General features: G+C 43.1%; 1 protein-coding gene across 1 annotated transcript in view; it reads right to left on the bottom strand.

The window, feature by feature from the left end:
* The window catches only part of RYR3 (ryanodine receptor 3), a 585,375-nt gene that overhangs the window by 1,957 nt on the left and 563,208 nt on the right, over nt 1-20,210 (bottom strand). Inside the window, exons 101-103 of the mRNA XM_025197736.1 lie at nt 14,374-14,438; nt 14,169-14,269; nt 5,979-6,030 (exon numbers count right to left, since the gene is read on the bottom strand). Of these exons, the coding sequence (XP_025053521.1) occupies nt 5,979-6,030; nt 14,169-14,269; nt 14,374-14,438 (218 nt within the window). The remainder of the gene's footprint in view (nt 1-5,978; nt 6,031-14,168; nt 14,270-14,373; nt 14,439-20,210) is intronic.

Below are 20,210 nucleotides of genomic sequence, written 5' to 3'. Positions count from 1 at the left end.
AGGCTGCAGGGAAGGAAGGAAGGGAGGGAAGCGGGGAGGGGAGGGGGGTCATGGTGGCAGTGCTCCCCCCCGCTGCCTGGCCCTGACAACAGCTGACAGGATGAGGGAGGGGAGGTAGAGGGAAGCCCCACTGCAAGGCAGAGGTGGGCAGGGGAGGGAGCCCCCGCACCCAAGCCTGGAAGAGGAGGTGGCAGCAGAGGGAGTCTTTACATATCCAGCCCCAAAGGGCAAGAGGGGACCATGTAAACACTCCCTGAAATCTGTCATACTTGATGGGCAGTTAGTTGGTGTATATATATACATTTTTTTTAAAAACTTGAAGATCGACACCATGTAGTATGAAATAGACATATAACAGTTTAGTAACTACTCTTTAATATAGAGCTCAGCTATTTTATTACTGTTAAGGTTTCTTCTACTTTCAAACTCTTTTAAATTTTGTTTTAGATGAAAGCATAATAACATACAACTTTAGCTTTGGGTTTTAAGATTAAATTAAAGTATTAGTGCCCCGTTATATGAACTTGGCAAAATTCCAATTTCCTTTGAAAGTAATGGCATGAACATCTGTCATATATTCTCTGCTACCACAGCCACTTACTTTAGCACTACAGCTGCTATATACTACAGACCAGGTGCTCAACCCTTGGCCCATAGGCTAGATGTGGCCTATGGTCCATGTTGCCTGGTCCACAAGGCTGCCCAGGGTCCAAAAAATTGATGTGTGGGGAGCAGTGGCAGTGTTAACTGCTGCTTCTCTGCTTTCAAATGTCTGGACTTGTGGGGAGCCCTGGAAGCCAGAGAGCATGACCCTGTGCACCAGATTGCAGTAGCATGTTGCCAGTTCCCAGCATGTGGGGTAGGGCTAACACATGGCCAGATCTGGACATGTTGGGTTGCACAAAGATTGGCCCCACATGTGACCCCTGTGGGATCCATCCCATGGACTGACCCCATGCCACCCATCTATCCCATGGGACTGTAAGATCACCAGTGTTATAGACTGTAACCTCAATTCTGAATCATCTATTGGTGGCAGCTTCCTAGCACTAGTATCTCAGAGTGCAGGGAGGAGATGGTTTATAATGTGATAAAGACAAGATTAAAATTACATACAGAACATATAAATGGATGTCCATTTTGTACTGCTTTGAAAAATTTGTTTCCTGCTTACCTGACCAGTGTGCTCAGTTTCATCCTTGTTAATGAGATACATTAAAAAGAACCTGGAACAATCATACGAAATATCCATTAATGCGCAAATAGCATAGTCCTTAATGTGAGCCATGGATGAGAGCTGCTAAAAAAGTAGTGTTAAGTACTGAAGTATAAAGATAGAAGCCTGTTTTTAGGTCAGATTCTGCTCTTTAAGTTTCCAAAACAGATATTAGCTTCTACAATAGAGTTTAATACACAGACACTGATGTGAAATCCAAGTTGCCAGGTTTACAAAATAAATAGTGATGTAATTTGCATTCACTTTGGAATTCTTTTCACTGCAGTGTTAGCAAAAGGCGTAATTCAAGTGTTGCTCCTAACCTGGCTTCCACACACATACACTTGGCCCATCAGTGGATGTAATTTGAAGCATAAGTGCTGCTTGGCTAAGTACCAAAAGTGCCCACGTGAATACAAGTTAATTTCTGGACCATCGCACAGCTACAACATCATGCTTGCACTATGATAAAAGTTAAGTCATTGACCTTGAGGCTCTAGGGTAGAACAGCCATATAGAGACCTTGACTTATGAGACAGTAGAGAGAGAAGTAACTCAAGATCTGTATTTGATTTTTTCACTTTACATGACTATGCAGTTTCACATGGCCAGGTTTAGTTTCTCCGTTTTTCAAAGGAACCTAAGGGTAGGTAGCTTTAGGCTCCCAAATCCCATTGAATTAAGACTCTGAAAATTATAGCCTGGACTTCTCTAAAAGTGTTAATGAATGAAAGTTTCCTTGTGATATAAAGATCATTAGAGGCTAAAAGAAAAGGCACGCTACAGTAGGAGAGAATGTGAGCATCCTTGTAGAAACTAGCATAATTAGTGACAAGAAAGAAAGGGAAGCGAAACAGCTTTTCTTTTTCAGCTCTCATCACAGTATCTCCCCTGAAGAATCTGCTTCACAGGAACCCTTGATGGATACAATAACAGTACTCTACTTTCTGCCACTTAACCTGATGGTTTCAAATCTCTTGGAACAACAATTTAAGACTCACTTATACATTTTAAATCCATGGCTTACTGGAAGAATGCTGCACCAATCAGTCATTTCTGTGAGTAATTATGGTTTCTGCCACTGCCTATTCTAACTGGTTTTCAACATCAGACCATAACAGAAGGTTTCAAAAATAGGTTATTCAGTGCCTGGTATTTTGAATGCAGCTCTGGAAAAGATTTTATACTTTAACAGGTAATGTATCCAACAAATATAATCCCTTTCTACAGTCAAGATATCAGTGAGCTGATCATAATCTGTTCAGATGACTTAAAAAGTTTTAGCTCTGCACACTGCATCAAACAGTTCGTTTGGCCTGCTCATTAGTCAGTCTGGATTGGTTAAATGTGATATACCACAAATCCCTTGGTGGTGATTCTGTTGGGGTTTTTTTGCACGTTTCACATATAGTTCAGAAAAAAGCAACCACAGTTATGTCAAGCAGTTCATAGATAGGTAAAAGGGAAGTTGTATGCTGTTTTGTGCTGTTTGTTTCTAAGCAAACATTCAGGCTAACTTTATTGGGGATATAAGCATCATAACGCTGAGCACTGCAACACCTAACTTTTAAGAACCTAGTGGAACAACATCCAAGTTAGGTTCCCCACACCATGAAGTTAGGCTTCCTACATAAAGTGAGTTAGCCTAAAAATGGGATTCATAAAAAACAGAACCATGTGGAGAGCTGCCTAAGGCTGGAAATAGGAAATGCTGAGGAGAGAGCTATATTTAAAATTCTGCCCCTCTGCAGGACTTAGGCACTTTACAGAGCAGAGTCCATTCAAGATTCACAACATGGAAACACCTCCTAGAATTGGGTATTTGGAATTTTTTTCTTACAAATATGACCAGAGAGGGCAGTGCCCTCCTCTCGCCCAACTGTTACAATGCTCACTGAAACAGGTGGAGACCTAAATTCCAATCCCACACTCCTAGCAGTGCTCTAACCAGATAGCTACAGAGTATTCTGGAAGTGATGGTACAACATAGCTTCTCCTGTTGCCTCTTGCCAGCTCTCTACTTAAATAGCACTGAGTTAGAGACGTAGAACTATGGACTGTCCATTGGGTATCCTCTGTGGGTGCCTACCAGATCCAGCCCTAGAATTATGATAGATTGGGTCAAAGGATGGGATGACCACCTAATATGTGAATCCCAACTGGAGTAGGTGTGAGGTAAGATGGGACCCAGAAACAAAACTAATGTCAGAGGTACAGATTTCTAATGTTAGTGGCAATTGTGGATCTAAATTTTGCATTTGTGCATCTAAGAGTCTTCATACTTTACTTTTATGTTCATTTTTGGATTGCAAATACTAAGTATAAGACCAAGACTCCCAGGCATATAAGATAGGCATAGACTTAGTAATCCAGCATTTGCAATGTGTGCGTCAATATTCTAATTGTTGTACTTTAAGAGAAAAGGTTTTTAGAGGCAAACCTATCTTGGCTATATTATAATTGTAATCATACAAAGAAATAATGGTAGTTTCAGCTTATCTCATCTTCATATTCATGGAGAGAAAAGAAAGATGATGATAGCTCACTCTGAAGATGGACTGAAAAAAAAATACCAGGGCTATATCTTAGCAGCTCATATGGCAGGGAAATTAAGGAGAACAGCTAAACTGCTAAATTACAGCACAACTCACTTTGTGAGTATTTTGTTAGAGCCACATTTTCCCAACTTAAGAGTTGCAGAAACTTTTCTCTGTCCACAAGCTACCAACATGAGTTTCTTCAATTATCATGTCTGTTCTGTTAGTGCACTTTTGTGTCTATACAATCTATTTTGGAGGCAGGAAGGGTGGATAGAGAGCCCACATTCATACTGCAACTTACTGGCTGCATAACAGTAGGCTACAAAATGTATGCAGTAGCTTCAGGAAAGTTGAAGAACCCATTTCTGAGCTTGCATGCAGAGAGTTGTGGTACTTCTCTAAATGCCCTGCATTTCAGCTAATAAAGTGTGTCTTATCTTCATGATGCCTGCTTATTGAAATTATGTTTTTTTCCTTCTCCTTTCTTAGGGTTCTTGTTTGTATTCTAAGTCTTCTCTACCAGTTGAGCTAAGTAATGCAAGTAAAAAGAAAAAAAAAACAACAGTTACCATATTTTCTCCCATACAACACATACCTTCCCCCCAAAATCAGTCCCCCAAAATTGGGTGAGTATATTAAGCAAGGAAGCTGATTTAATGCCCAGAATAGAAGCACCCTGCTTTGATTCCTGCTTCACAAGGTACATCTACAAAAGATGCTTTACTGTGCATTAAATTAATCTAATGCACAGTAAAGCATCATTGCCTACATGTGTGCAGCAATTACTGCACAGTAGATTAGTCTAATGTGCCACTTCATAGTAACTGTATATACAGGTACTAGAAATCGGCGCATTAAACTAATGTGCTGAAGCAATTTGCTCCCCATCAACCTAGGCGGCAGGGAGCCACAGGGGGCAGGTAAAGCTGCCCTGTCTCAGCAAGATGCTGCCTCCCAGTCATGTGGAGATTGGGACTGTCCCAATCTCCACATGGGTGGGAGGCAGCTGTCTGGCAGCTAGAACAGCTCTCCCTGCCCTGTGCGTATTGGGACATATCTGATATGCTCAGGGGGTGGCAGGCAGGTGCTTGCTGAGCAGGGACAGCTCCCCCTCACCCTCTAGGGCTAGGCTCAGGGCCTGCCCCAATCTTCCCCCCAGCTGGCAAGGAGCTGTGCGCCAAGCTGGAACAGTTCCATGCACAGATCAGGGCTGTTCTCAGAGCCAGGGGTGCTAGGGGCTGGCATCCAAGAGAGCCTGGAGCTCCCCCAGGATGCTGCAGGGGAGCAGAGCAGAAGCAGCCTTGGACTGGGCTGCTCCTGTTGTACCCAGTTTGCTCCTAACACAGGCACATGTATAGACATGTACCTGGAAGCGCTTGTCTGAATTTTCTGCAGTAAAAATTCAGGTGCATTAATTGCATGTGTAGGTGCTCCCACAGTGTAGCAGCTCTGGTCTTATTATTCAGGCAGCTGACAGAGTCAGTTGACTTTATGGCTCTTTCTTCTCTATGGGTGTTAACATTCATCTTTCCTTCTTAATGGTCTTGATATTGCACAAATCAAGTTAATCTTTCTTTGTACAATTTTGTTGTTTGCTTGCTGCCTCTGGTCTATCACTTCCCATTTCACAGCCCTTTTAGTTCAAACTCTTTAACTTTTCATAATAATAGATCCATTCATGGAGGCCAGTCTTCCACAGCAGCCAGAGATTGAGCTGGAGTTAAGTAGGAAAAGGGTGAGGAAACTAAAGATTAGGATCCGTCCCTGGTCCTATGCAGCTATAATGCTGGAAAAATCTTTTTCTTTTAATTCTGCTATTCAAAAACAAAATGCATATTAAGTTCCAGGGAGTGCTGTATATGAGAAAATACCACATCTGGTTTACAGTTGTTCACGCATCAGTGTTTGTTCCCACTAGTAGGAAATTTCTTGTTCTTCAAACCTATCATACTGCTTCGACATGAGATTTGAAGTGGTTATGTTGTACCCAGTTTTACCTTCCTTAAATTTTAGTTTTGTTAAAGGCTTTGTTGCTAGTCGAGAAACTCAAGTATTAACCTCAATTCTGAATCATCTATTGGTGGCAGCTTCCTAGCACTAGTATCTCAGAGTGCAGGGAGGAGATGGTTTATAATGTGATAAAGACAAGATTAAAATTACATACAGAACATATAAATGGATGTCCATTTTGTACTGCTTTGAAAAATTTGTTTCCTGCTTACCTGACCAGTGTGCTCAGTTTCATCCTTGTTAATGAGATACATTAAAAAGAACCTGGAACAATCATACGAAATATCCATTAATGCGCAAATAGCATAGTCCTTAATGTGAGCCATGGATGAGAGCTGCTAAAAAAGTAGTGTTAAGTACTGAAGTATAAAGATAGAAGCCTGTTTTTAGGTCAGATTCTGCTCTTTAAGTTTCCAAAACAGATATTAGCTTCTACAATAGAGTTTAATACACAGACACTGATGTGAAATCCAAGTTGCCAGGTTTACAAAATAAATAGTGATGTAATTTGCATTCACTTTGGAATTCTTTTCACTGCAGTGTTAGCAAAAGGCGTAATTCAAGTGTTGCTCCTAACCTGGCTTCCACACACATACACTTGGCCCATCAGTGGATGTAATTTGAAGCATAAGTGCTGCTTGGCTAAGTACCAAAAGTGCCCACGTGAATACAAGTTAATTTCTGGACCATCGCACAGCTACAACATCATGCTTGCACTATGATAAAAGTTAAGTCATTGACCTTGAGGCTCTAGGGTAGAACAGCCATATAGAGACCTTGACTTATGAGACAGTAGAGAGAGAAGTAACTCAAGATCTGTATTTGATTTTTTCACTTTACATGACTATGCAGTTTCACATGGCCAGGTTTAGTTTCTCCGTTTTTCAAAGGAACCTAAGGGTAGGTAGCTTTAGGCTCCCAAATCCCATTGAATTAAGACTCTGAAAATTATAGCCTGGACTTCTCTAAAAGTGTTAATGAATGAAAGTTTCCTTGTGATATAAAGATCATTAGAGGCTAAAAGAAAAGGCACGCTACAGTAGGAGAGAATGTGAGCATCCTTGTAGAAACTAGCATAATTAGTGACAAGAAAGAAAGGGAAGCGAAACAGCTTTTCTTTTTCAGCTCTCATCACAGTATCTCCCCTGAAGAATCTGCTTCACAGGAACCCTTGATGGATACAATAACAGTACTCTACTTTCTGCCACTTAACCTGATGGTTTCAAATCTCTTGGAACAACAATTTAAGACTCACTTATACATTTTAAATCCATGGCTTACTGGAAGAATGCTGCACCAATCAGTCATTTCTGTGAGTAATTATGGTTTCTGCCACTGCCTATTCTAACTGGTTTTCAACATCAGACCATAACAGAAGGTTTCAAAAATAGGTTATTCAGTGCCTGGTATTTTGAATGCAGCTCTGGAAAAGATTTTATACTTTAACAGGTAATGTATCCAACAAATATAATCCCTTTCTACAGTCAAGATATCAGTGAGCTGATCATAATCTGTTCAGATGACTTAAAAAGTTTTAGCTCTGCACACTGCATCAAACAGTTCGTTTGGCCTGCTCATTAGTCAGTCTGGATTGGTTAAATGTGATATACCACAAATCCCTTGGTGGTGATTCTGTTGGGGTTTTTTTGCACGTTTCACATATAGTTCAGAAAAAAGCAACCACAGTTATGTCAAGCAGTTCATAGATAGGTAAAAGGGAAGTTGTATGCTGTTTTGTGCTGTTTGTTTCTAAGCAAACATTCAGGCTAACTTTATTGGGGATATAAGCATCATAACGCTGAGCACTGCAACACCTAACTTTTAAGAACCTAGTGGAACAACATCCAAGTTAGGTTCCCCACACCATGAAGTTAGGCTTCCTACATAAAGTGAGTTAGCCTAAAAATGGGATTCATAAAAAACAGAACCATGTGGAGAGCTGCCTAAGGCTGGAAATAGGAAATGCTGAGGAGAGAGCTATATTTAAAATTCTGCCCCTCTGCAGGACTTAGGCACTTTACAGAGCAGAGTCCATTCAAGATTCACAACATGGAAACACCTCCTAGAATTGGGTATTTGGAATTTTTTTCTTACAAATATGACCAGAGAGGGCAGTGCCCTCCTCTCGCCCAACTGTTACAATGCTCACTGAAACAGGTGGAGACCTAAATTCCAATCCCACACTCCTAGCAGTGCTCTAACCAGATAGCTACAGAGTATTCTGGAAGTGATGGTACAACATAGCTTCTCCTGTTGCCTCTTGCCAGCTCTCTACTTAAATAGCACTGAGTTAGAGACGTAGAACTATGGACTGTCCATTGGGTATCCTCTGTGGGTGCCTACCAGATCCAGCCCTAGAATTATGATAGATTGGGTCAAAGGATGGGATGACCACCTAATATGTGAATCCCAACTGGAGTAGGTGTGAGGTAAGATGGGACCCAGAAACAAAACTAATGTCAGAGGTACAGATTTCTAATGTTAGTGGCAATTGTGGATCTAAATTTTGCATTTGTGCATCTAAGAGTCTTCATACTTTACTTTTATGTTCATTTTTGGATTGCAAATACTAAGTATAAGACCAAGACTCCCAGGCATATAAGATAGGCATAGACTTAGTAATCCAGCATTTGCAATGTGTGCGTCAATATTCTAATTGTTGTACTTTAAGAGAAAAGGTTTTTAGAGGCAAACCTATCTTGGCTATATTATAATTGTAATCATACAAAGAAATAATGGTAGTTTCAGCTTATCTCATCTTCATATTCATGGAGAGAAAAGAAAGATGATGATAGCTCACTCTGAAGATGGACTGAAAAAAAAATACCAGGGCTATATCTTAGCAGCTCATATGGCAGGGAAATTAAGGAGAACAGCTAAACTGCTAAATTACAGCACAACTCACTTTGTGAGTATTTTGTTAGAGCCACATTTTCCCAACTTAAGAGTTGCAGAAACTTTTCTCTGTCCACAAGCTACCAACATGAGTTTCTTCAATTATCATGTCTGTTCTGTTAGTGCACTTTTGTGTCTATACAATCTATTTTGGAGGCAGGAAGGGTGGATAGAGAGCCCACATTCATACTGCAACTTACTGGCTGCATAACAGTAGGCTACAAAATGTATGCAGTAGCTTCAGGAAAGTTGAAGAACCCATTTCTGAGCTTGCATGCAGAGAGTTGTGGTACTTCTCTAAATGCCCTGCATTTCAGCTAATAAAGTGTGTCTTATCTTCATGATGCCTGCTTATTGAAATTATGTTTTTTTCCTTCTCCTTTCTTAGGGTTCTTGTTTGTATTCTAAGTCTTCTCTACCAGTTGAGCTAAGTAATGCAAGTAAAAAGAAAAAAAAAACAACAGTTACCATATTTTCTCCCATACAACACATACCTTCCCCCCAAAATCAGTCCCCCAAAATTGGGTGAGTATATTAAGCAAGGAAGCTGATTTAATGCCCAGAATAGAAGCACCCTGCTTTGATTCCTGCTTCACAAGGTACATCTACAAAAGATGCTTTACTGTGCATTAAATTAATCTAATGCACAGTAAAGCATCATTGCCTACATGTGTGCAGCAATTACTGCACAGTAGATTAGTCTAATGTGCCACTTCATAGTAACTGTATATACAGGTACTAGAAATCGGCGCATTAAACTAATGTGCTGAAGCAATTTGCTCCCCATCAACCTAGGCGGCAGGGAGCCACAGGGGGCAGGTAAAGCTGCCCTGTCTCAGCAAGATGCTGCCTCCCAGTCATGTGGAGATTGGGACTGTCCCAATCTCCACATGGGTGGGAGGCAGCTGTCTGGCAGCTAGAACAGCTCTCCCTGCCCTGTGCGTATTGGGACATATCTGATATGCTCAGGGGGTGGCAGGCAGGTGCTTGCTGAGCAGGGACAGCTCCCCCTCACCCTCTAGGGCTAGGCTCAGGGCCTGCCCCAATCTTCCCCCCAGCTGGCAAGGAGCTGTGCGCCAAGCTGGAACAGTTCCATGCACAGATCAGGGCTGTTCTCAGAGCCAGGGGTGCTAGGGGCTGGCATCCAAGAGAGCCTGGAGCTCCCCCAGGATGCTGCAGGGGAGCAGAGCAGAAGCAGCCTTGGACTGGGCTGCTCCTGTTGTACCCAGTTTGCTCCTAACACAGGCACATGTATAGACATGTACCTGGAAGCGCTTGTCTGAATTTTCTGCAGTAAAAATTCAGGTGCATTAATTGCATGTGTAGGTGCTCCCACAGTGTAGCAGCTCTGGTCTTATTATTCAGGCAGCTGACAGAGTCAGTTGACTTTATGGCTCTTTCTTCTCTATGGGTGTTAACATTCATCTTTCCTTCTTAATGGTCTTGATATTGCACAAATCAAGTTAATCTTTCTTTGTACAATTTTGTTGTTTGCTTGCTGCCTCTGGTCTATCACTTCCCATTTCACAGCCCTTTTAGTTCAAACTCTTTAACTTTTCATAATAATAGATCCATTCATGGAGGCCAGTCTTCCACAGCAGCCAGAGATTGAGCTGGAGTTAAGTAGGAAAAGGGTGAGGAAACTAAAGATTAGGATCCGTCCCTGGTCCTATGCAGCTATAATGCTGGAAAAATCTTTTTCTTTTAATTCTGCTATTCAAAAACAAAATGCATATTAAGTTCCAGGGAGTGCTGTATATGAGAAAATACCACATCTGGTTTACAGTTGTTCACGCATCAGTGTTTGTTCCCACTAGTAGGAAATTTCTTGTTCTTCAAACCTATCATACTGCTTCGACATGAGATTTGAAGTGGTTATGTTGTACCCAGTTTTACCTTCCTTAAATTTTAGTTTTGTTAAAGGCTTTGTTGCTAGTCGAGAAACTCAAGTATTTATACCAGTGATGCATTATTTTTTGCATTGAGAGCTGCTGACTCCCAGTATCAAGAACACTCAGGCTACCAGCCATCTCAGGTCTTTATGTGAAGGCACTATATGATTCATGTAATGAAAACCCTCAAACTATGGGACAAGTTTCACAGAAGGATATTAGCTGTGTACTTTAAAATCATTCAGAGATTTGTTTTTACACATCCAAACTGGAAAATTTTGGTCTCATTATTCAGTCACAATTTTTAAAATGTGCTAACAGATTTAGCAGGAAGTCTGCATGATCATACTGTTTCTTGCAGAAAGAACCTCATGGAAAAAAACATTTACCAGCTATTGCCAATGTAAGTCCATGCTTCAATATGATGCACAATACACTTGGCTTTTTCTAAGTTTAATGGAAGTCTTCATTTACCATCAACAGTTTAATAAGGAAGACTGCAACAGGCTGATGGTTATCAGATCTGTGAGAGACAATTGCTGATTGAAATCATGTGTGGCTGCTGATTTATTACTTTGTTAATAATGGTGGACTTGGAATTAAAGTTGAGCAATTATCTTATGACAGCTTATCAGGAAATATAAGTTAGTGTTCCAGCATCTGTTTTTTGATGAAATAATCTGGTTCTTGCCTTTAGCATCCAGGAGCTACATTTACCATCACCTGAACAAACTGCAAAAATGCAAGCGAGTTTTGCAGCAGTGGAAAAGCTTTCCGTCTAAAAAGATTGTCTCTTCCTTGCCACATACACCCAACATACCATTCCCTATATTGCTAAAGAGACTGAAATTCTGATTTGCTATGACCTGGAAATGGGTAAGCAATTTTCATGCCAAGTCTAGCACTCTAATGCAAGCTTGCATTCAGTAGACTGCCAGAATTACTGAAGCTAATGAGCATTTGCCAAACCGGAGATGTATGATTACTTGCCCTTAAGGGGAATTCTCTAAATTGCAGTGATTCCGGGGGGTCTGCTGCCAGGCAAGTGTTCGGAATGCTCCAGTGCAGAACAGACATTAGGGAACATCTGCATTTTAAATTCACATGCAACACCCAAATCCAGACGTATATAAGGAAACAGGCATGTCATGCTATGCAGTTCTTCTCTTTCTTTTGGTGATTCCCTCTTCCATTATGACCAGTGGAATTGTGTTTGTGTTTTCTAATGGGTTTTAATACGTTGTCTAACTAATACCAAACTAAATGTCCTAGTGTCACTTGGTCATAAAACAGTAGTAATGCTAACCAATGATTTGCATTACTTTCTTTGTGCTGTAGGTACTTGCTGATGAAGGCACTAGGCAGCACTCTCTTTGGAAGTTTGAGATGATTTGCTTAAAACAGGGGAGCTCAACCTTTGGCCTGCAGGCTAGCCCACAAGCCCATGTCGTCTAGCCTGTGGGTCTCCCCAGAGGTTCAGAAATTTGGCAGCAGGAGAGCAGTGGCAGCATTAATTCCAGCTACTCTGCTGCCAAATTTCCTGACCTGTAAGGAGGCCCGTGGGCTGGATGACATGGCTCTGTGTGCTAGATTGGGTGAGCATGTGGTGTCAGGTTGGCAAACACACTAGGTTGCACCCATAGACCAACCACGCGCTGGGTCCAGCCCATAGACTAGCCCTGCACCATTCATGTGGCACGTGGTGTCGGAAGTTTGAGCAGCACTGGCTTAAGCTGTTTGTACCTGCTGAGGGCTAATTTTGGAAAGATGCAGTTATTTGTGAGTCTAGGCAGACTACTGTCCTTACCTAGAAGCTGTAGTTTCAATGAATGATGGCAGGATCAAATCTATATACATTTCCTAAGTTGTGGGTGCAGCGATAGCAATGTTTTTTCTATGGGGCGCAAATGGAACTTGTCATGACCCAAAAGGCATGATTGTGTGTGCGCTTCAGCACCAGAATTATCCCCGCCAAGTTGCAGAGCATTGCACGGGAGAGTTTCCTGTTGCAGAGGAAACCCCGGTGCAGGGACGAGTTTCCCGCCTTTTCTGCAGCTTCTTTTGCAGGGTGCATTGCTCGAGTTGCAAGAGGAGTGCACAGTGCAAAAGAGTTCCCGCCACCGGTATGCAAATTTGTTCCCCGTGATTGGCTAGTGTTAAATTATTCACACGTGGCGGCTAGCGATTGGCCTGTTAGCCGTATAAAAGGCTTGACCAGTTCCCGCCCAAGCCGAAGAGGACTCCACATCCATCTCGTGGGGACTCTGGGTACACGGCAGGGTAATAGAAACCCTGTGTGAGATCCAGAGGAGCGTGGCGGCCTGATCCACCGCCCACCTCTTCCCGTCTTCGAGCGCGACTTTTATAAGACGTATCTACGATTTCTATTTTGGTGGTTCATTCACCCAGAGCATCCGGAGCTCTGCACCGTGGAGCCTAGCAACCTCCACGAGACCGTCTGTGTTGTCTGTCTGTAACCGCAACTCAATCAAGTTTTCCAGCCTACACCACTGCCATCTCGGTGTAAGTAAACAATCTTTAAAACTACCGATACGCGTTTGTGCCTAATTCCAGCTCGTCGCCCTCCCTCTCTGACCCAGCGTGCCCGGGCTGCTGGCCACAGCCCGCGTGCAGCGCGGAAAAGGGCTCGGGTCGCTCCCGGCCCGCACAGAACTAACAACTGAAATGTTTCAGAAAGGAAATGTTTCAGCCAAGGGACATGCCTGCCCTTTGTTTCTGGCCAATGTTCTCCTCTACTTCTCCTTTTACCCCTCAGTCCAGCAGAGAAGTAGAGGGGCCTGGAGATAAAGGGCCTGGCTCTGATGGCACTAGAGACTCCAGGTGAAAGGGTTCTGGCAGTGTAAGGGGAATTGGGGGAGTAAACCTGGCTCTGGTTCTGGCAGAGAAAGGTTGGTTCCAATATGGACTTGGTAGCACACCAGGACCTGGAGCAGGACCAGCATTTAAACAGAAGGCAGGTTGTCTACCTGCTCTCCCTCATTCCCCTGTCCAGATGGAATAAAGTGACACACTCCAGAGTAATACTTCATTTCAAGAAGAACCACCATGGAGTTTTTCAAAGGGCTTATATATGTGAGGGCACCTTATCCTTAGAAAAGTTTCAAAGGTGATCTGAGATGTTTCAGTTGTTACATGTTTCCACCCACTCTGTATAATTCTGTAACTATCATTAAAAGGTTTCTCCTTTGCTGCTTTACCACCTATTCAGCTATAGAATGGATTCAGCATGCCACAACTCAATAAATACTGAGAGAGAGTTTTCCTTGGCTAACTAGTAGTCCTATTCTTGCCAGTGTCCTCTATAGTTCCTGTAATACTTGGACAATAAGAAAAGCCATTTTAAATGAACAAGGGGTCCAAATATGTTTGGTGTTTTTAAAAGACACATTTGAGGTATCTGTAAATTGTGTAGAATTCCAGAGCAGAACTGTTCCAAAGATCTGCCTAAAAAACTTGTCTGCCTATGTCCTTAGACCAACACAGCTACAACCAACACCCCCCGTTCCAAAGCATGCATTTGAGTGCTGAAATAAATTATTATTATGGTCTCCAGTTAAAATGAGCCTGTAATAAACTATAACAAAATATACTCACAGATAATTTGCCAAGTTGTGCTCTTGTAAAGTATGTGTTTCAAAGCCATGAGGGGTTGTGTCAAAATAGTCATTGCCAATTCCACAAATGAAACATTTGGTCTAGAAATAAAAGATGTTAGCTAAATACATAAAATAGATTAATTTAGTTTAATGTCAATAGTAACAATATAAAATACTGCAAAATATATCATCTTTGTTCATACCTCCATATCTTCTCTCACTTGCTCTTGCTGGTCTCTTAGCTCTCCAAAGGCATCAATAATCAGACCTGTTTTAAGTGAAAAGAAGACAATAACTTGGTTTTTCATTATTAATATCCCAAACAATGGAGTGGAAAAGAAGCAACTATTCCAAGGCTTCATCAAAAGGCCAGTATCCCAAATAGCATAGGCTCCATTTGCACTCTTTAGCATGCTGATGTCTGTAGGTAGAACAAGCCAAGTTATGAAACTGTCGCTTTCCAAATGGCATTGGATCTAACATTTATTTGTGCTGCACTTGCAATGGGAGTTTACCATTGAAATACAGTCCTTAATATAATCCTTCACTGGGAAGGCTTTTCTGGACCAAGATCTTGAGGAAGAGGGATCTTGGCTGAACAGAAGGAAATAATCAGAAGCTTTGTAGCCTTTATTCCCAAGGATAACATTTTGCACTCAAAGTAAAAGCTCTGGACCTTTTCTGGGAGATTTTCATTCGGGCTCATGCTAGTCACCTTTTTAAGGGCTGTGAATAAGTTATCTACTCAGTGCCAGAATGGCTTGAGCAGTGTGGCATTTTTTCCCCTTAGCACCCAGGGAATGATTGGGTAGGGCAGGCTGTAAAACTAGTGATTGGCAGGTGTCTAGTGTAAGTGATCATTTAATAGAGCAGGGGCTGTCAACTGGGGGTACACATACCCCCCGTGGTACTTGAGAAGGCCCTAGAGGGTATGTGCAGGTGGGCAGGGATGGAGCTCCACCACCCACCACCCTGCACTGCTGCCTCCCAAGAGCAGGGCCAGGGTGGGGCGAAGGCAGTGGTGCCCTTCTGCGGGCCACGCAGGTGCAACCCAGCAAGTCAGACACGGGGCGGTAGGGAGAAAGCTTGCGTGCGGCCACCACTGCCATCCACCACCCCACTCCATGTCTGGCCACCGGAGGTACATTTTTTAAAAAAGGTTGAAAACCCCTGTAACAGAGAATCTGATTTTCCACTGGTAGACTAGGGGAAGGCATCTTCTAAAGAAGATGAGGGGCAGGAATGAGGCTGTTAGTGGCTGGCACAATAAGGAGACACCTCCTCCAACTGCTTAACTTTAACCAAGGTATAAGGGGAAGGCACTTGGGATCCTAGAAATGGTACTGGGACTAGGTTAATGGCATGGAAAGGGGGCTGAGTACAGCATTTCTCTCCACCTGTTCCCACTGGAATGGGTTATAAAAGGAAGAGCAACCTGAACTGCATGAGTTATAACTGAATAGTTGCAAGATGTGGTAATAATTGCTGCTTAGTTAAACCATGAATAAGAGACAGACATTTCTTTATAATGACTAAGGGAATAATGACACACCGTATCTTTTGACTATTTTGACCTTTTTTGCCAAGTTTGTTGTGGTTTTTTTTTAAAAACTTTATATATAATCTAGCAAATCAGGGCCCATTCCAATAGTTAGTTTAAGATCAAAGCAAAAAAATATATAAGTAATACTATGCTAGCCCCCTAGCATATTAGTAAAGCTTCGAGTTTCTCTTTAAGTGGAAAATATATGTGTGGTTTTGTATGTGATGATGTGCCACACCATCTGCACCCCTCTTTTCAAAATCCTAGATCCACCCATGGATAGTTATTACTTTCAGAATGAATCATATCATGTTTGGTGGACTGCTAATACAACAGTGCTTAAACTAGTAGGAGCCAGTCTTTTTGGCAGGTATGCCACAAATTAGCTCTGCACCTTCCCCAAGTGCCACATTGATACCTTTCCTCTACTCAGTCTGCTGTTCTGCTTTCTGCTCCCTAGGCTGTGCTTTCTGCCCAATCGCCTGCTCTGCCTTCTAATTCTTGCCCTATCTACTGCTGTGCTGCCTATTCCTTCCCTGAGCTGCTGGGTGCCACATAGAGAGGCTGCCCGTGCTGCTTGTGGCACTTCTGCTGCAGGCCGGCCACCCCTGGCTTAAACCATTTTAAGAAATCTGTTATAAGCAGCTGAAATGCCATATACAACTAGACAGGCTCATGAGAGACCAAGATCTTTTTACTCCTGGAAGTGGAAATACCTTGAATGATGGCCAGTAGGATGACAATAACAAAGAAGAAAAACGTGATGTCAAAGACAATTCGATACATTTCATAAGGATCACCAGCAGGATCTTCAATTTCATCCCCAATGCCACCACCAGCTCTCACACCCACGTACATATGGAACAAGTAACACTGAAAAGGAGAGAGAAGTACTTAGCTATAATAATGTGAAAAGGAGTGAAAGCTGTGTTAAAAGAAACAGTATTTGAAATAACCAGTCCTGAATAACATATTTTTGTCTATGTTTTACCCACGTAATTAGATGCATACTTAAGTAGGTGTATACTACAGAACAACAAACCAGGGGGAGGAAATCGATCTAGAGTTTGCACAAGAACTGACAGAGGCAGACCACACATGCACAAGACATGGTCATCTTCAATTATCCAGACATCTGGGAGGAACACTCGGCCAGGTCCAATTGGTTGTGTTCCTTCCTGACCTATGTCAAAGAGCTCTTCCCGGCTCAGGAGGTACATGGGCCAACCAGAGGTGATGCTCTTTTGGACTTGGTCCTGACCAAAGGAGACGACCTGGTGACTGACTTAAATATAGAGGGCAGTCTGGGCGACAGCTACCATGAAACCATCATGTTCACTGTCTGTTGCAAGGCAGACAAATCTGATAGTAGGGTTAAAGACTTAGACTTCAAAAATGCAAATTTCAACAAGCTCAGGTCACTAGTAAGGGAAATGCTGCGAGACCAGGGACCGAAGGTGAAAGGTGTGTGTGAGGAGTTCCTTAAGGATATGATCCTTGAAGCACAAAGGAAGTCCATTCCCATGCGGAGAAAAGGTAGCAGAAGGGCTGGGAAGCTCTCTTGGCTAAAGAGGGAAATCACGGTCCTCTTAAGAAGGAAGAATGAGGCTTATAAACAAAGAAAGCTCGGGGCAGGCCCCAAGGAGGACTATTTCATGGCTGCCCGCACTTGTAGGGAGCAGATTAGAAAGACTAAAGAAGTGAGTGACTTTAGATTAGCAATAGGAATCAAGGACAACAAGAAGTCCTTCTTTAGGTAAATAGGGAACAGGAGGAAAACAAATGGGAGTATGGGGCCATTGCTCAACAATTCAGGACAGATGGTTACCAGCACTCAGGAAAAAAACTGAACTTCTAAATGACTACTTTGCCTTGGTATTTCACCGGGCCAAGAGGAAAATCATGCTAGGCAGGGTACAGAATGAGCAGGGTAAGAATGACCACCTTCCTACTATTACTGTAGACTTGGTGTCTGATCAGTGTAAAAACTTAGACATATATAAGTCAACAGGACCAGATGAACTTCATCCAAGAGTGCTGAAGGAGCTGGCTGAAGTCATTGTCGAACCCCTGACAAAACTCTTCCACAACTTGTGGTGCTCTAGAGAGGTCCCTGAGGACTGGAAGAGGGCCAGTGTTGTGCCCATCCACAAGAAGGGAAGGAGGGAGGACCCAGGTAACTATAGGCCAATTAGCCTAACTTTTATCACAGGGAAAATCTTGGAAAAATTCATCAAGGAGTCTTTCTGCAACAAGCTTGCAGGAGGTAGGATTCTGAACGACAGCCAGCATGGCTTCATCATGGTCAGGTCTTGCTTTACCAACCTCATCTCCTTTTATGAACAGGTAACTCGCCACCTGGACAAGAGAGAGGAGGTTGACATGGTATACCTAGACTTCCAAAAAGCCTTTGATCTGGTACCCAACGATGTCTTCACAAGAAAATTGGAGGATTCTAGTCTTAACTCTGAGATAGTCAGGTGGGTGGGAAACTGGCAGTGAGGTAGGACCCAGAGTGTCCTAGTGAATGGATCTGTGTCATTCTGGCAAGAAGTAGGTAGCAGTTTCCCACAGGGATCGGTGCTTGGTTCAGTACTTTTCAACATCATCATCAGTGATTTGGGTGTGGGAGTGAAGAGCTCACTGGCCAAGTTCATGGACAACACCAAGTTATTAGGGAGCGTGGTCACGCTTGAAGTTGGGCTACAGATACAGGCAGACCTAGACAGGCTAGTAAGTTGGGCAGATCGGAACCTGATGGAATTCAACATTGAAAAATGTAAAGTGCTCCACCTGGGAACGAACAACCCCCTGCACACCTACAGGCTTGGTGGTGCCAAACTGACCAGCACCACAAATGAAAGGGACCTGGGGGTAATAATAGACTATGGTATGAACGTGAGCCAGCAGTGCGACACTGTAGCCAGTAGGAAAAATAATACACTGGCATGCATCAATTGATGCATCTCCAGCAAAACCAAGGAAGTGATGCTTCTGGTCTACTCAGTACTGGTGAGACCGCAGCTGAAGTACCGCACCCAGTTCTGGGCACCACACTTCAACAAGGACGTGGACAAGTTTGAAAGAGTCCGAAGAAGAGCCACCTGTATACTCAAGAGACTTGCATGGCAAGCCATATGAGCAAAGGCTGAGGGACCTGGGACTTTTCAGCCTGAAAAAGAGAAGGCTGAGAGGGGACTTGGTAGCAGCTTACCGCTACATTAGAGAAGTACATCAAAGGCTCGGTGAACAACTGTTCACTAGGGCACCCTTGGGGGAAAACCAGGGGTAATGGTCACATTCCTGGAAGACCATTTCAGACTCAACATTAGGAAATAATCTATTCACACTCCAGGTGTCCAGACTGTGGAATAAGCTCCCTCCAGAGGTGGTGCAATCACCCACCCTGGAAATCTTCAAGAGGAGACTAGACAGTCACCTTGCTGGGGTCACCTGACCCCCAGTTATCTTTCCTGCTTGGTGCAGGAGGATGGACCCAATGATTTTCAGAGGTCCCTTCCAGCCTTACAGTCTATGGATCTGTGAATTATAATGGTGTTTCTATATTTATTTTATGTTCTATGGGTGCCTATACATGTCCAGTGAGGCTGCTCTGCACTGTAAGTATGCTCCATTATTGATTCATTGAGTTGCTGGAGCATGGTAATTACCGCACTCCAACAGACTCCAGTGTCAAATGTATCAGCATCCCCTTTTCAGCATAGGGACAATGATACATGTGACGCTCTGAGTGCTTTAATTAGCACGGCTCTCAGAGCCACTCTAATTAATCCCTCCCCCCTTCCCCTGCCTTCCGGAGCACCTCTCTAAATACCCAATAAGCCCAGTTCCCTCAGCCTCTCCTCAGAGGCCATGTGCCCCAACCCCCTAACCATTTTTTGTTGCCCTCCACTGGACTCTTTAGTTTGTCTGCATCCTTACTGTAGTGTGGGACCCAAAACTGGACCCAGTACTCCAGATGTGTCCTTACCAGTGCTGAATAGAGGAGAATAATCACTTCCTTCAATCTGCTGGCAACGCTTCTACTAATAATGCCACCAAATATACTGTTGGCCTTCTTTGCAACAGGGGCACACTTTTGGCTAATATTCAGCTTCTTGTCCACTTTAACCCCCAGCTCCATTTCTGCAAAATTGCTGCTTAGCCAGTCAGTCTTCAGCCTGTACTCATACATGACATTTTTCCATTCTAAGTGCAGGACTTATCACTTGTCCTTATTGAACCTCATGAGATTTCCTTTGGTCCATTCCTCCAACTTGTCGAGGTCTCTCTGAATCCTAGCCCTACTCTCCAGTGTTATCTACTAGGGCTGTGCGAGGCTTCGGACCGTGCTTCAGATCCATAGAAGCTTCAGATGCCGAAGCAGTATGTCCGGATTGAAGTGCTGGCTTCTTTAGGCTTTCCGAAGCGGTTTGGAAAAGCTTCGGAGCCGCTTCTAACATCCGGCCATAGGGTATAATGGGGGATCAATGAAAA

The sequence above is a fragment of the Alligator sinensis genome, unplaced genomic scaffold (assembly GCF_000455745.1).
Source record: "Alligator sinensis unplaced genomic scaffold, ASM45574v1 scaffold262_1, whole genome shotgun sequence".
Classification (NCBI taxonomy): Eukaryota; Metazoa; Chordata; order Crocodylia; family Alligatoridae; genus Alligator; species Alligator sinensis.
Note: the sequence above shows the minus strand (reverse complement) of the source record. Positions and strands in the feature narration are given on the sequence as shown.